The 11,631-nt window shown below is 48.6% G+C and overlaps 2 protein-coding genes across 2 annotated transcripts; one reads left to right on the plus strand and one right to left on the minus strand.

The window, feature by feature from the left end:
* Positions 1-366: 366 nt before the first annotated feature.
* BJ212DRAFT_1418270 (uncharacterized protein) lies at positions 367-1,117 on the minus strand. Its single transcript, XM_041337587.1, has 3 exons — positions 869-1,117; positions 474-804; positions 367-419 (listed from the first exon to the last, which is right to left on the minus strand). The coding sequence occupies exon 1, from the start codon at positions 1,082-1,084 to the stop codon at positions 914-916; it is 171 nt and encodes a 56-aa protein (XP_041184873.1). The 5' UTR covers positions 1,085-1,117; the 3' UTR covers positions 367-419; positions 474-804; positions 869-913.
* A 173-nt stretch (positions 1,118-1,290) lies between these two features.
* BJ212DRAFT_1418273 (uncharacterized protein) lies at positions 1,291-1,726 on the plus strand. Its single transcript, XM_041337588.1, has 2 exons — positions 1,291-1,600; positions 1,650-1,726. The coding sequence occupies exons 1-2, from the start codon at positions 1,426-1,428 to the stop codon at positions 1,688-1,690; spliced, it is 216 nt and encodes a 71-aa protein (XP_041184874.1). The 5' UTR covers positions 1,291-1,425; the 3' UTR covers positions 1,691-1,726.
* The last annotated feature ends 9,905 nt before the right edge of the window (positions 1,727-11,631 follow it).

An 11,631-nucleotide genomic window follows, 5' to 3' on the forward strand; every position in this document is an offset into this window, starting at 1 on the left:
GGAATGACCGAGAAACATTATCCTATTCGGAGACAGTAGTCCGCGGCAACCCGAGTAACTTCGCCGTCCTGCAGGTTTCGAAAGCTAATAATTATAAGAGCGCTCGGATCCAGACCAATCGCTGTGAACAATATCTTGAAACTGTCATGTCCTGTATTATTGGGTAGCTATCGGGCCTAGGCCTTCCTGTAAACAACAAAAAGAAATCAGGCGCTCAGCGGATTACATCTATGCGAGTTTATGCATCGCATATTTTAGACTTGGTCGTCGATATTTGATGCGATGACCAAGGGTGAAGGTAGTGCGGCAGAGCATACGACCATATTACTATTGGCATAGGCACCATGTCACTGTGACTGCCGCGGTGCGAAAGGATCCCACCAGATCTCATGGTGATGCATTAGCCATGAGAATAGGCACTGGACAGCGGACGCTCAGTATCAAGACGTCATTACGCTATGTTATTATCGCACCCTCCGATAGGCCATCAGTGAGAGCTGTGAGATGATGGGCTAGGCAATGATGCAATGACAGCCTGAGAAGCAACCAATCAGCAGCTGGACAAAAAATATGACACTGAGCTCATTAGGAGGCCATAACTGTGTGGACCTCCTGGCATTGCTAGGGAGATTTCTGAGCAGGGCAATCAGAATTTCGTTGATGCAGTTTCCGTCAGTTGTGCACGGTGTCCGTGTTTAGCGAAAAATTAGCAACCAATGTGAGTCGGAGAACGTATTTCTGGCAGCGTGGTTGTTATGGTGCACCGTTTGTTGGAGTTGTTTCAGTGATACCACCTCGGACTTCCTGTTGCAAGGTTTGAGATGTGCGTGTAAGGTTATAACTCGGGACTGAGATCGGGTAATATCACCTCGGATTTTAGAAGTTCTACATATGGGTCATGTAGTCTCCCAGATCATTGTAGACGAAGTAGGATAGTCGTTCCGCATGCACGAGCACTGGTACTGGTGTTTAACGACTTGCAATGTTGTTGGCAGAACTCGGGAGTTTTGCTAACTGGTCTGGCAAAACTCAGGTGCAAGGAACTCCAGGGCATCCGAGACTCACGGAGATATAATTTAGACATGATAACACAGATAGTTTGAATTCAACAAACCACGACTGTTGACACCCAAAAGTAAGATGGTGCTAGCGACCAAACAGACGGCCTTTCATGGTGGCAATACCATCCGATCAATTCCGAAATTCACCCACTCAAGCTCTTTGCTGTGATGATCCTCTCAATTGTCACGGTAGGGCACGCAGGCGAAGTAGGGCGCACATTCTCTGACCTCGGTACAACACGATCTGCGTGACGGTATAATCGCTCAGTCGACACATTCGAAAAATTCGTGCAAACCTTCGACACCACAGCACCATGAAGCTGCAGAGGTTGGGAAGTCCACCTGCCGTAGACATAGTACTCACATGCACACTTGTGGCATTACTGTGGAGATTGCACAGGATCTTGAGGCATGCTTTGCGTGGGCACCTCAGCTCTCGACCAAGCGTCGTGAGGCAGATGACCTTCTTGCGGGTCTAGAGAGTATTTTGCCTGACGACGTTGCCGCTGAGTTTGCGGCTCTCGAAGGGTTGAAAAGGACTGAAAAAGTTCAGATCATCGACAAAGTTGAAGTGCTCGAGGGAAATACTTTTGATTTTAGCAAATTGGATCGGGTCGGACAAGGAATAATACCAAAGGCTATTCTACTAGTAGATGAGGTTGAGGTGGTTGGTTAATTACAATGGCAACATTGATGTCATCATTAAGAATGTCGTTCACATAGTTTAGGACTTGACGGAGTTTGAAAAGCTAACTTGGCAGCTCGCAGTACAAGAGTAGTGTCCAGCCGTCCATGTCACATACCCGTTTCCTCACTCAGTCAAATCAATACTTTCGCTTGTGCCCCCCTCCAACGTTAACACCGCTAGTAACTGTTCAGTGGGTAAATGCACTATTTCTAGCATGTTCTTGTAGGTTGCTATTTCCTATCAACAGGCAGGTCCTACAGAATATCACAATCACTTGCGGTTTTGCACTGGCAGCCTTACAAATTTTGTCGTTCGGCGATTGAAACAGGCCTTGAAGCTTGGAGCACTGTTGTGTTTAATATCTGATGCTACTGCTGTCCTTCGATTAGGATAGCGGCATGGGTACGGGTAAAACCACGGTGTATCGCTGACGGGTCTGGCGGGTCTGGGTACGGTGTGGATTGTGGAGACCCGCACGTACACTGTGCTTACCCGTGGCAGTTTGCGGTGTTGGACGGGTGTAGAGACCCGCGGGTCCACCCGTGCTTAACCCTACCTTCAATCTGAAGGTTACCCAAATTTTGGTATGCAATAGTTTTGTAGCGATCGAAATAACCGAGGCTTTTTCTACATAGGTTCTATAGAGTCCTTTACCTGCATAGATGGACCAACATGTCGATTTCGGTTGTCAAACTCATAAATTCAAATTGATTCTCAGAATGCTCTTCACTGTCAGCGAGTGTCACCGTAGTCGCTGTAATACTAGCTCTTTCGCCTCACAAATTTGTAAGTTAGTCGCCGCCAAAAAAGTCCTGTGTATGCAAAACACTGCAGCCTTTCCATGCGCCTTGATCATTTCCTTTCTCTGCCAACTCAGGTCACGCGTGTTTCACGTGACCATCTAGCGTGTTGTTGAGACTTTTGTTGCCACTTATACAATCATCGTTTCACTAACCAAAATTTACTCTTAATCCAAGGCTTTCTCTGTTCGACACATGGAGAATACAGAAGACGACGCGTTCAAGCAAGTTCCTGTGATCGTGGACTGTGACGTCCTAGAGGCTGCTAAAGAGAATATCCAGCCACTTGCATCCGGTCGTCGGGTTACCGCTCTTTCAGCTATCCTGCAAACTCCTCACGCACAGCGGGATGCCCAACTACTCGCAGCGCGTAAGCGCTTCCGTACGAACATCCAAATTGCACTCGAAGACGAGGATGATGATCCACTGGAAGCATACTCGCGTTTTGTTCAATGGACTCTCGAAAATTACCCCCAAGGACAAAGCGCGGAGTCTGGACTCTTAGAGCTTCTGGAAGAGGCGACAAGGGTATTAAAGGACAACCGCGAGGGACGATGGAAAGGGACGTCGATGTACCTCAAACTTTGGGTACTTTATGCGAGCTATGTGGAGAAACCGACTATCATCTACAAATTTTTGCTCGCAAATGATATTGGAACCGATCAAGCTCTGTTGTATGAGGAGCATGCGGCTGCACTTGAGAGAGCCGGACGGTAAGCTTCAGCCTGATTTCACCAAGGCTCATTTTGAAGCAGGGTTTTCGTCGCAGGCGTAGCGAAGCAGATGCTGCATATCTACTTGGAATTGCACGTCAGGCTTCTCCCCTTGATAAACTTGTAGCCAAGCACAGTGAATTTCAGAAACGAATGATGACTGCAGCCACAATACCTTCGCAGCCCGCCCCAAATGCTCTCCCACGTAGAACAGCGTTGGGTGTGACTTCCTCATCTTCCGCTGCAGTACCTTCGTTCGCATCTATTTCTCAAGCCCCTTCATCGTCATCGCAAGCCGATGTCAGTGGGTCTAGACGTGGGCCACGGCTAGGCACAAACGGCCGTCTCCAGATTTTTGTGGACCCTTCTGGAGCAGAATCAGCCGACGCAACGGATTCAGTCACACCTTATCCTGATATCGGAACACGTAAATCTCGGGTCAAAGAAAATATACCTGAGGTTAGCAAAGCAGCAGGTAGCACCTTAAAACAGGCAGGTCGCACTCGACGAATTGCGTCAGGGTCGAATTCGGGAACAATTGTATCAAAAATTGTGCCTTTCAGAGACCCCGGACCAGACATAGACGTGGAAGGGAAGGCTGTGATGGCTCCGCCTCCCGTTCCCATGTCCAGGCAGAAGGACGCAGCACCGAAGACTCCCACGAGGACCAGCGCCATCATACCATTCCATGACGTCCCCGACGGTGGCGGCATTCCGTCCACTCCTCAATTCACACCCTTTCGAGATGAGGTAAGTAAACTTTGCTGTATGGCCGCACAAACGTTCCTGACAGCTGCTTGATCGATTTAGCCCGAGATAAACACATCAGCTGCAATGCTTGCACCTGAGGTCATGAAACCAAAAACTGTGGGGGGACCTGTGATTGGATCTGAAGCAGAAGCGTTGAGAAAAGATCCTCTAAAAAACTATTCTACCGAAGAATGTCCACGAGATGACTGAATGATCGTTTCCCCCTTGTTTTCCTCTAGGCTATCGTCGGTTGTGCTACATTGTTGATCTACATTCATTTTCCCCTCCTGCTTCAACACCTTGTGGTGGTCTTGGGTTGTCTCAAGTTCTGTAAAAGTACTCTTAGCAGATCACGACCCTAGTGCTAGCATCTGTAGAACAAATATTGTTAACCTAGCCGCCAGGCTGGCTAAAGACTGCTCACTCGTTGTCAACTGATGGTTGCTGATTTCCTAATATGTCTTTCCCCTGACACGACCGTCATCCGCAGCCCAGACTTTTGTTTCATCGATCAGCCTACGCATCTGACCTTGTTAGAGACATTTACCAAGTTACAGTGATTCCTGCAATGTCATCTAAGCGAATTGCTTTATATCCTTGCTCCCCCAATACCGTACGTGGAACATCGACAAAGATCTCAGCCAGCAAAGATAAGGTTGTTTATGCTAATGGCAAAACCGTGATCGTGCGTTGTCACCCTTCTGACATACACCCTCATGCTGTTCGCTCATGGGCTATGTACCTCTAGATCCGTGACCTTAAGGTGAGGATTGATCTCGAGGCTCGTATCCAATATTTATTCAATGCTGGACCACCTAGAATGCCGCCCTATCAACGACTTTCTCTGGTCACGCATACAACACGACTGTTGCACGATTCTCACCATCTGGATTCTACTGCGCATCTGCAGACATTACTGGAACAGGTGCGCATCTACCAGTGTCGTACGTGATAACAGTCGCTAATCAAATCTAATCCTGCAGTCAAGATATGGGATACCATAGGCGAGGATCAATCTGTGAAGGGAGAATACAAAGTTCTCTCTGGGAAAGTGTAAGTAGTATACCCTGCTCATTGGAGGTTTGTCTGAGTGACACTACTCGCAATCGGTAGCAACGACCTGGCTTGGGATGGCGAAAGCAAGCGGATAGTTGCGGTTGGCGATGGCAGAGAGAAGTGTGCAGAATGTTTATGCAGAATAGGCAGAGACTGATAGTGGTTTTGAAGATTTGGTCACGCTTTTCTTGCTGATTCCGGCGCTTCGACGGGTCAAATCAGTGGACACTCAAAGGTTTGTCGTCGCCATTTTCGTGAACCAGCAAGCTCATCTTGGGTAGGTTATCAATGCTGTTTCTATTAGGTTTCAGCGCCCCTTTAGGGCGGCCACTGCCTCCGATGATAATTCCATCGTCTTTCATCAAGGTAATCGGCCTTTAGGGATATCGAATTAACACTGAATTCTTGGCATCCTGCAGGGGTCCCTTTCAAATACGATAAGGTCTGAAACTTCTCTGGGGTATTTGAGTATTGACTATAAAGTGTGTGAAGACCATCAGAACACACACCAAATTCGTGCAAGATGTTCAATTTGGACCCTCAGGCGACCATTTCGCCAGTGTAGGCTCAGACTCGAAAATCTTCCTCTATGATGGGAAGACTGGTGAGACAGTTGCAGAGTTTACTGATAACCCACACAAAGGGACTATTGTGAGTTGTGACGAAAGCATAATTCGAGTTGGGAGACTCACATCGCCTCTACTAGATGTCCTGCTCTTGGAGCCCAGATAGCAAGTCATTCTTTACGGCTTCTCTGGATTGCACTGTCAGACTATGTACGCATTCAAAGGTACTGCGCTTTACTAACTTGATTGAACACGTCGTATCCAGGGGATATCGAGGCCCGCAAGTCGTTGCAGACTTGGACGGTCGGCAGTGGGGTGCCCAATCAGCAAGTTGGCGGTGTCTGGAGTGGCATCAGTGACCTTGTTTCACTCTCTATGTCTGGTGATCTGAACATCTTTGACCCGCGCACGGGAGATAAGCCAACTCGCATCCTTCAAGTATGCACTCCCTTCCTGAGTTCATGGTACTTCGCATGACACTCTCCGTACAGGCTCCACAGAAAGCGATCACTGCAGCCTCGCCAACGTCTTCGAGCACGTTCTTTGCCGGGTCAGCTGACGGGCGAGTGTTATCATACGACACGGACTCGACATCACCTTCAAATGCTGTTCAGCTGGTGGGAGGCACGCCACACACCAGTCTCGTATCTGGCATGGCAACCGCAAGCTCTGGGAAGGTATTCACCACGGGTTATGACGACCAGATCCGAGAGATTGAGGGATTCACATACACGTCTGTTGTCTCCCATTCCGTGTCGTTGCTTCATTGAAATGGGTGTGATAGGCCTGCTTCCATCCCTTCATTGTCGCAGCCCAAGTCTGTTGCGGTGACATCTGACGAAACCGTGTTTGTCGCTGGCATCACCTCGGTTGAAGCAATCCGTCACAATCAACGGGTTTTCGAGCTGAAACCACCATATGCACCAAATGTAGTGGGCGCTGAGGGAATTGTGGTTGCAGTCGGTGGAGAGGTGAGCATCTCCGTTTTATAAACTGTGATTTGTTGATTTACCGTGTCCAAGGATAAGCGCGTCCACGTCCATACTTGGAACGGCAATACATTAACAGAGACACGGGTACTTCCAGAAAGCGAGGGTATGATAACTGCGCTGGCGGTTTCAAGTGACGGAGCATTGATAGTGCAAGGCAATGTGAGTATTCAAGCACCAGTTCTGATTCAAGTTCTCGTTACCGACATCGCATCTATAGTCTGCTGGAAAGATCGCGTTATATCACTCACAGACTGGCGAGGTAAGTTCTGATAAATCACTGCGTCGGGTACACTGAAATGATGTGGTGGATCCAGCCTATCCCGACTCGCTGGGACTGGCACACTGCGCGTATATCTTCCTTGGCGTTCTTGCCGGCCCTGTCATCACCTCCGACCCATGTTGTTTCGGGGTCTCTTGACACCAACCTCTACGTCTGGAGCTTGGAAAACACCTTGAAACGCGTTCTCGTTAAAGGGGCGGGTCCAGGGGGCGTTAACTGTGTCATTTGGCTCGGTGACGCACATGTCACAGATGGTAAAAACACGGGACGTGTTTTGAGCGCTGGCGCGGATGGATGTGCGCGTGTTTGGGAAGTTGAGTTGCCAGGGAAGTGAGGAACCAGATAATGTTCACTAGATAAGATAAGATATGGATATAGGCAACTATGCGCTCCAAACACCGACCCCCAGCAATTATTCAGGCGTTCATCTTTGGGTCAAGGCCAAAACTGTCGAGAATCAAGCAATACACAGGGTATAGTGGCGTACAAACGATTGACTCGCTAACTTTGTTGCAACTGCCGATCCTCCACGCAAGAACCAAGACAAGAAACTGCTTTCAAATATCAGATGAACGCAACAAATCCAGACGAAGATGAGTACCACCGGATAGAAAGGGCAGACGCGAAATTCCAAGCAGATATAAATGCAATGAACGAAGACGAAGAAGATGAGTACCACCGGCTAGAAAGGGCCAATACCAAATTTCAATCAGATAGAAACGCAACGAACGAACATGAGGATCGGTACCAACGGATAGAAAGCGCAGTCGCAAAATTTCAACCAGATAAAAAGGAAATCAAAGACAAATGCAAAGAAAGGATCCAGACTCGCTGCCTCAGGTGGCCTTACCCTGGCCCGTCCCTCTCTTTGCGGGCGAACCTTGACCTGCTGGTCCGTCTGCCTTTCGCTTCCATTTGGCCTCTGTTGCTTTGGTGGTGGGTTTACTGAAGAGGCCCTTGGCAGCCTCACGGGCCTCAAATCCATCGGATACACTTGAGAGCCGTTCAGACGTTCTTGTCGGGACCAAAAGTCTAACCGTGTGTAGTCAGGTGAGCCCTCCGCCTTTTGCACCTGCGAACACTCATAGTCGCAAATTAACATGCACAACCACTGACACAGCCCCCGTGATCTTTTGGTTGTATTCTGACAGGTGGATAAGCACCCCGGCAGCGTCGTGAGCATTGGGAACCATGACAAGCATGTCTTCAATTCCATAGGGCTCAATAGTGAACCGATAAAGCCTATACAGATCTACCATATATTTCAGCATCCAGTCTGTGATGCCTGTCACGCACTGGAACCTGTCGTCTTACCAGATTTGCCACTCACCTCACCCTTGTTGGACACCTTCCTGGGCGAGAACTGCTCTTGGATCTGCACCGAGCAACAACGAGGTGTGCGCCATCATACGGCATCTCAATGTAGCCCGAGATGACGTGCAGAGGGAAACAGATGTTTGATAAAAGGGAGATAACGGGCAAACAAGGCCTCATGGGGTGCAGCACCCAACTCAGCGCATAAACGACAGAAGTGCGACAGAAGGAATTTGACAAATTCAGGACGGGTACACTTCTTCGGGACAAATGATGGAAGTTGCCTCTATGATGACGGACGCGGGCAAATCAGAAATGGATGTGAAATAATGGTCTTCAGAAAAGTAAAACCACGGAGGGTCATTGCTGACTACGGTGACATACATAACGCTAATATCGACCTTCTGAGAAACCCAATATGAGGCATGCAGCACCTAGTGAAGAAAAGACAGATGCTAAGGACTCGTTCAAGCATCAAATACATGTGCGATTCGACAGGGAGCCGCCGGATAACACAAGCTGACAGGTGAATGGGTTCGAGCGGTGCAATGTTCAAGAATGAAGACGCTGCAAGAATGGTTATGGTGCTAGTGCATGAACCGCTAAGAGGAGGAGGCCGGTCTGCGTGAGGTCTTAGATGAAAACAAATAACAGGCTCATCTGCTACTTGTCCGGAAAGTGCCGGGAAGTCTATCAACCTACTTAGTAGGGTTAGGGGAGCAAATGATTTACAACATGGTGATATTATTACTTGCAAGTGGATTGATGGCAAATCTGTGATCATAAGCTTGAAATCTGTTAGATTAAGTCGAAGTCGCCCTCTACTGCTGTAGCACTGTGCAGTTACGCCAAGTTTGGCCACAGACCCCGCCGGCAATTGCCAGGGCAGATGATTGCCAACAACACTAAGTACTCCCAGACTTTGGCGCGGAGTCTGCGCAGACTTCAATTTCCTCCATGTCATCAATTTGTCACCCGCGGGTGACCCGTACCATCTGCAGATCCACCCGCACCCGTGATACTCTGACCCGTATGAGTGCGGATAGGCCTTGAACCGAAGTTCCATCTACGTACGGGTGCCACCCGGGTCCACCCCATGATGTCACACCCTAAGTTGGCGGTAGCAGGGCCCTACTGCTTATAAGTTGATTTTGTATGACGACCTGTCATATGTACCTCCACCACTCACCTCTACATTGTCAGACATGCATCATATCACGCGTCATCTGAAAGACCAAGCGCAGTCACTCAGCACGAATTTCTTACAGCTGCTGGTACATTAGGCCTATCTCCAGCCCGTCTTGCACTGTGGCCCCGTCAGGATCGCATTTATTATATTCGCGTTTCATTGGTTTGCTCATATCAAAAATCCCCTTCGATGGACCTGCTGTTGAAGAGGAATTGAACAGAGAGACTCTCACCTTGCTGACATCATGCTTGGAAGGAATGATTCGCGAGGTTGCTTTGTTTGAAGGGGTCACAAAGGAATGGAGTTTGGATATCAATGGTTGGATTGAGCGGAAAGCCACCCGAGGGTACACAACTGAGATGGCAAGGGTAGCTTCTGTTGGTTCGTTAGAAGAGGGGCTCGTGTTTCTGTGGGCAATGGAACAGGTGCGTGAGCCTCGCAATTACGTTGCTTGACACAGGCTCCCTAGGTATTCCTCGATGCATGGAAGTATGTGAAATTCCTGTTCCTTCCTCAAAGTGACTCAGAAGACGATACAGCGAATGCGATCCGCCAACTAACAAACAACTGGACGATACCGGAGTTCAAAGAATCTGTCCAGGAGGTGGAGGTTTTGGCAAACAGGCACTTCGCGACACATCACCATGGTCATTCGCACTTGGCTGTACGTGCGATGGAGAGTATTTTTGCGAGAGTCGTGGAACTTGAGGACATGTTTTGGCCCGAGGACGGAGAGGAGACCTGTTTGAGCTCCAGAGCCTTTTGAGGTCGAACGCATGAGTTCTTTGGAAAATAACGGTGCTCGATTAACATAGCAGTATATTGTAGGTGAGGAGTTCGTGTATCATATTGTCTGAACCAGAAGACATTTCTCAGCATCGCCAGACTGCTATACGCATACCATGTTCCAAGCTTCCCCTGTCATGCCATGAAGGTCGCCAACTTGGTTCCCAAACTCGAGAGTCGCTGCGGTGACATCTCGTCAGCTACCTCTACTGATTGGTAGACGATCAGTGCACATGGCATCCAGGAGTTCTCAGGTACGAAAACATTCTTTAAACCTGTAACGATAGTCACAGTCAAGACTTGATGTAGCGGCACAGGGAGAAAATAAAAGTCTTTCACGCTCACCTGCAGACACCAGATTGGAAAAGAACTAAGAAAACTTTACCTGAGATGACGTACGTGGGCGTTATGTAAAATACTCGGCTGCCCGGATGTGACAAAAATAAATCTATGATTTAGCCACTAGTAGCCGCCCCTTCACTTCTTCGGCATCTTCTTCTGGGCAGCGTCGGCGTGCTTCTCTTTGGCCTTGAAGCTACTACCAGCCTTGGAACTAGCTTGGAGCTTGGCGTTCGGTTCCGCTTCATCGTCGACCTGAGCATTATACAGTTATTGCCCAGAATATCGCCGAATGTGACAGTCATCGCCAAAACGTCTAACAAACTTGAAAGAGTCTATCATGATATTATTTCCGATCAGCCCGGCATAACCGCAAGACCGCTTCTCTGCGCGCACTGGGAATATCCAGATGCGCGCAAGCCCAGGGTTCTATTTGTTCGTTTCGTGGGATTTGATGCATTGCCTTGACATGCCTCATGCACATGTCGTGCCGTTGACTGTAAGCACTGGGGCCTTGGCAAATGTCTTCCATTCCATAATTTGCGTCCGATATGCGTAGAGACGATTAGCAGCCCACCGCCCAACTGTGAAGTCCTTGCAGCGTGTCACTGCCAGTGCAAGCAAGTAGCACCCGAACTCCCAGTGAGTCGTTAGCCGCTCTAGCACTGCCGTCGAATGTTCGTGCCTGAAATCTACCGGCTTCTTATAAATAATAGATCAAGAAGACTGGTACGCCGTTTGATGTTCTTCCTCCCATGAGTCTCTATACACCAGCCGACTTCGTGATAGGGCGCACTCTGTTAAATCTAAACGTGAGTCATGCAAATGGTAACATCACATGTTCTGACTCTGGCCTTACTTAGTACGCTTATGGTGAGAGAAACACTTGTTGATCACCAGATATGACCTCTCTGAATCAACTCAGTGTCTACAACTGTGATTTGGGTCCGTGTTCTCACCGGAGCTTCCATATGCCTCTCGATTGACATTCACAAAGGTCTATGACTATATCATCACATTCGATGACGAGGTGCACATCTCCGATTTGGCATCTTTGTGACTCTGAGCCCAATGATTTGAAGCTGGCATTTTTTCAG

Source organism: Suillus subaureus (assembly GCF_016647635.1).
Source record: "Suillus subaureus strain MN1 chromosome Unknown BJ212scaffold_545, whole genome shotgun sequence".
NCBI lineage: Eukaryota > Fungi > Basidiomycota > Agaricomycetes > Boletales > Suillaceae > Suillus > Suillus subaureus.

Excerpts from the sequence above, each read along its gene's own strand:
- BJ212DRAFT_1418270 (XM_041337587.1), bottom strand. The coding sequence starts at position 1,084 with ATGTCTAAATTATATCTCCGTGAGTCTCGGATGCCCTGGAGTTCCTTG.
- BJ212DRAFT_1418273 (XM_041337588.1), top strand. The coding sequence starts at position 1,426 with ATGCACACTTGTGGCATTACTGTGGAGATTGCACAGGATCTTGAGGCA. Across the intron at positions 1,601-1,649 it reads TCTCGAAGGGTTGAAAAGGA|TTTTGATTTTAGCAAATTGG; the intron begins CTGAAAAAGTTC and ends CGAGGGAAATAC.